The sequence below is a fragment of the Nansenia antarctica genome (assembly GCF_963989245.1).
Source record: "Nansenia antarctica genome assembly, chromosome: 4".
In the NCBI taxonomy this organism is placed as follows: Eukaryota; Metazoa; Chordata; class Actinopteri; order Argentiniformes; family Microstomatidae; genus Nansenia; species Nansenia antarctica.
In genome coordinates this window covers 2,818,217-2,820,716 of record NC_137689.1, presented here as the reverse complement: position 1 = coordinate 2,820,716, position 2,500 = coordinate 2,818,217, and the positions used below count along the sequence as shown (strand labels likewise).

The 2,500-nt window shown below is 50.5% G+C and overlaps 1 protein-coding gene across 1 annotated transcript in view; it reads right to left on the bottom strand.

The window, feature by feature from the left end:
• The window catches only part of LOC308156719 (homeobox protein PKNOX2-like), a gene marked incomplete at both ends in the record, with an annotated part of 34,300 nt that overhangs the window by 9,344 nt on the left and 22,456 nt on the right, over window positions 1-2,500 (bottom strand). The window contains 4 exon segments of the mRNA XM_080530137.1: window positions 1,276-1,408; window positions 1,842-1,967; window positions 1,969-2,018; window positions 2,021-2,027. Coding sequence (XP_080386263.1) covers window positions 1,276-1,408; window positions 1,842-1,967; window positions 1,969-2,018; window positions 2,021-2,027 — 316 coding nt within the window.

Genomic DNA, 2,500 nt, shown 5'->3' with positions numbered 1-2,500 from the left:
GGTAGAGGGGAGGAGGAGAGGAGGGGTGGAGGAGAGGAGGGGTGGAGGGGTGGAGGAGGGGAGAGGGGTGGAGGGGTGGAGGAGGGGTGGAGGAGTGGAGGGGTGGAGGAGAGGAGGAGAGGAGGGGTGGAGGAGGGGAGGGGGAGAGGAGGGGAGGGGGAGTGGAGGGGTGGAGGGTTGGAGGAGTGGGGCAGGAGAGGAGGGGGGGGTCTTCGATGTTAAAGCAGCCAAGAGACCCTTATTGTCTCACCCCCACCACATCAAAACACATAAACTAGCGAAACCATGCTAGCATGGCTCAGGAAAAAACGTGAAACAAAAGGTGTATGTCACAGTTACCTGTCTGTCTGTCTGCCTGTCTGTCTGCCTGTCTGTCTGCCTGTCTGTCTGCCTGTCAAACACATTATTACCCTTATTGTCTCACCCCCACCACATCAAAAAACACATAAACTAGCGAAACCATGCTAGCATCGCTCAGGAAACAAACATGAAACAGAAGGTGTACGTCTCTCTTTAACCCTGAGTTTCTGGAGGAAGGAAGAATCTGTTGTTGCGCTACTAATTAGCGCTAATTTAGACTTTAATCATGGGTTGTTCATTTGAGCTTGGAGTGTGTAGTGATCAAAGAGGAGCCTGAAAGAGATTGATTATTCTGGGCTAGCTGGGCTCTGGAGGGCAGGGGGGTAGCATCCCTCCATACCAGCTTTACATAATAACTAGATGCCGTATCCTGTTTGTGAGGGTTGGAGATGGAACACCTTTATTAACACTGCGTTTAGATTTAGATTTACATTAATCAACACAATGTCTACAACTGCAGTTTGGGTTTCAGTTTGTTAGTGAATGATTATGAATCCAGATATAGTGAATGTACCATAAGATATTATTTCTTTATTTTGCTAAGGCTATGTAAGAACACAAAACCACAAGACCTAAACCATAAAGGATGTGGTGGTAGTGGTGGTAGTTGTAGAGGTTGGGGTGGTGGTAGTCGTAGAGGTTGGGGTGGTGGTAGTCGTAGTAGTGGTGGTGGTGGAGGTGGAGGTGGATAGTGAGATGAGTGCGTTGGACTGGTGATCAGAAGGTTGTGAGTTCAAACCCCACCTGAAACCCCACCACTAGTGTGTCCTTGAGTAAGACCCTTAGCCCTCAGCTACTCCAGGGGGAATGTCCCTGTAATCTTTAGTTGTAAATTGCTTTGGATTAAAAGCGTCTGCTAAATGGCAAATTCTAGGTGGTGGTGGAGATGGAGGTGGTTGTTATAGGTGTGCTCACCTGACACCACCTGTGAGTTGATGGTGGTCATGGCCAGGTTCTGCTGCATGTTCCCAGAAGGCACCACGAGGCCGGAGGAGTTGACAGAGCTGGAGACGGAGGTCATGGAGGGGGAGGAGGTCTGCAGGAGGTCCTGGGGGGGAGGTAGGGAGGGAGGAGGGGAGGGAGGGAGGGAGGGAGAGGGGGATGGAGGGGAGGAACCAGAGAGGAGGTTAGGGGCAGTGAGGTGGGGAGATGGGGAGATCTCTACTGTACAGCATGATTAAGATATCACACCTTGTCTTTAACACCTTGTCCTTTTTTGCACATTTTTTTTTTGTGCAAATTTTTCACATTTGGGTCCTGCTATGAGTAATTTGTCTGTCTGTCTGTGTGTGTGTGTGTGTGTGTGTGTGTGTGTAGGTAAGGAAGAGAGGGAGGGAGTGCGTGTCCAGTCCATCTCTGAAATGCTGCAGGTTGAGGGAGGAGAGAGAGAGAGAGAGAGAGAGAGAGAGAGAGAGAGAGAGAGAGAGAGAGAGAGAGAGAGAGAGAGAGAGAGAGACAGAAGGAGGGAGGGAGGGTCTCACCTGCTGCAGGCTGAGGGAGGTGTGTGAGGGGGAGTAGGGCCCCCCCAGGTCGTTGCGTAGCAGGTTGTCGCTGTGCATCTTGGTCTTCAGGCAGGTGATGTAGCGGTTGCAGAAGTCCTTGCAGAGGCTCGTTCACCTTCTCCAGCTCCAGCAGGTGGATCCTCAGCACCTGGATGGCTTCACCATCTAGAGCCAGGGGAGAGTTAGCTAGGCTAGGCTAACATGCTACATGGCCTTCGCCATCTAGAGGTGGGAGACCAGGGGAGAGGTTAGGGGCTGGGGAGTAGCTAGGCTAGGCTACATGCTAGGCTAACATGGCCTTCACCATCTAGAGGAGCCAGGGGTGAGGCCATGGTCGGACTGGGGAGTAGCTAGGCTAGGCTACATGCTAGGCTATGTGCTAGGCTAAAGGCCACATGCTACATGCGGGTAGCTCACCTTAGGCTAGCAGATAGATCATGCATTCTACAGCTCCAAAAGTTGCACCCACAACACCTGAACTATCTATTAACACTAGTTTAGCACCACTAGTGTATCCTGTCTTACCTGTACTATTGTCACCTTTATCTTGTGTTATGCCTTATTATTTTTTGGTCACTTATGTCCTGTACTACTATCCCTTTTAAATCTTGAATTATGCCTATTGCCTTAATGTCTTG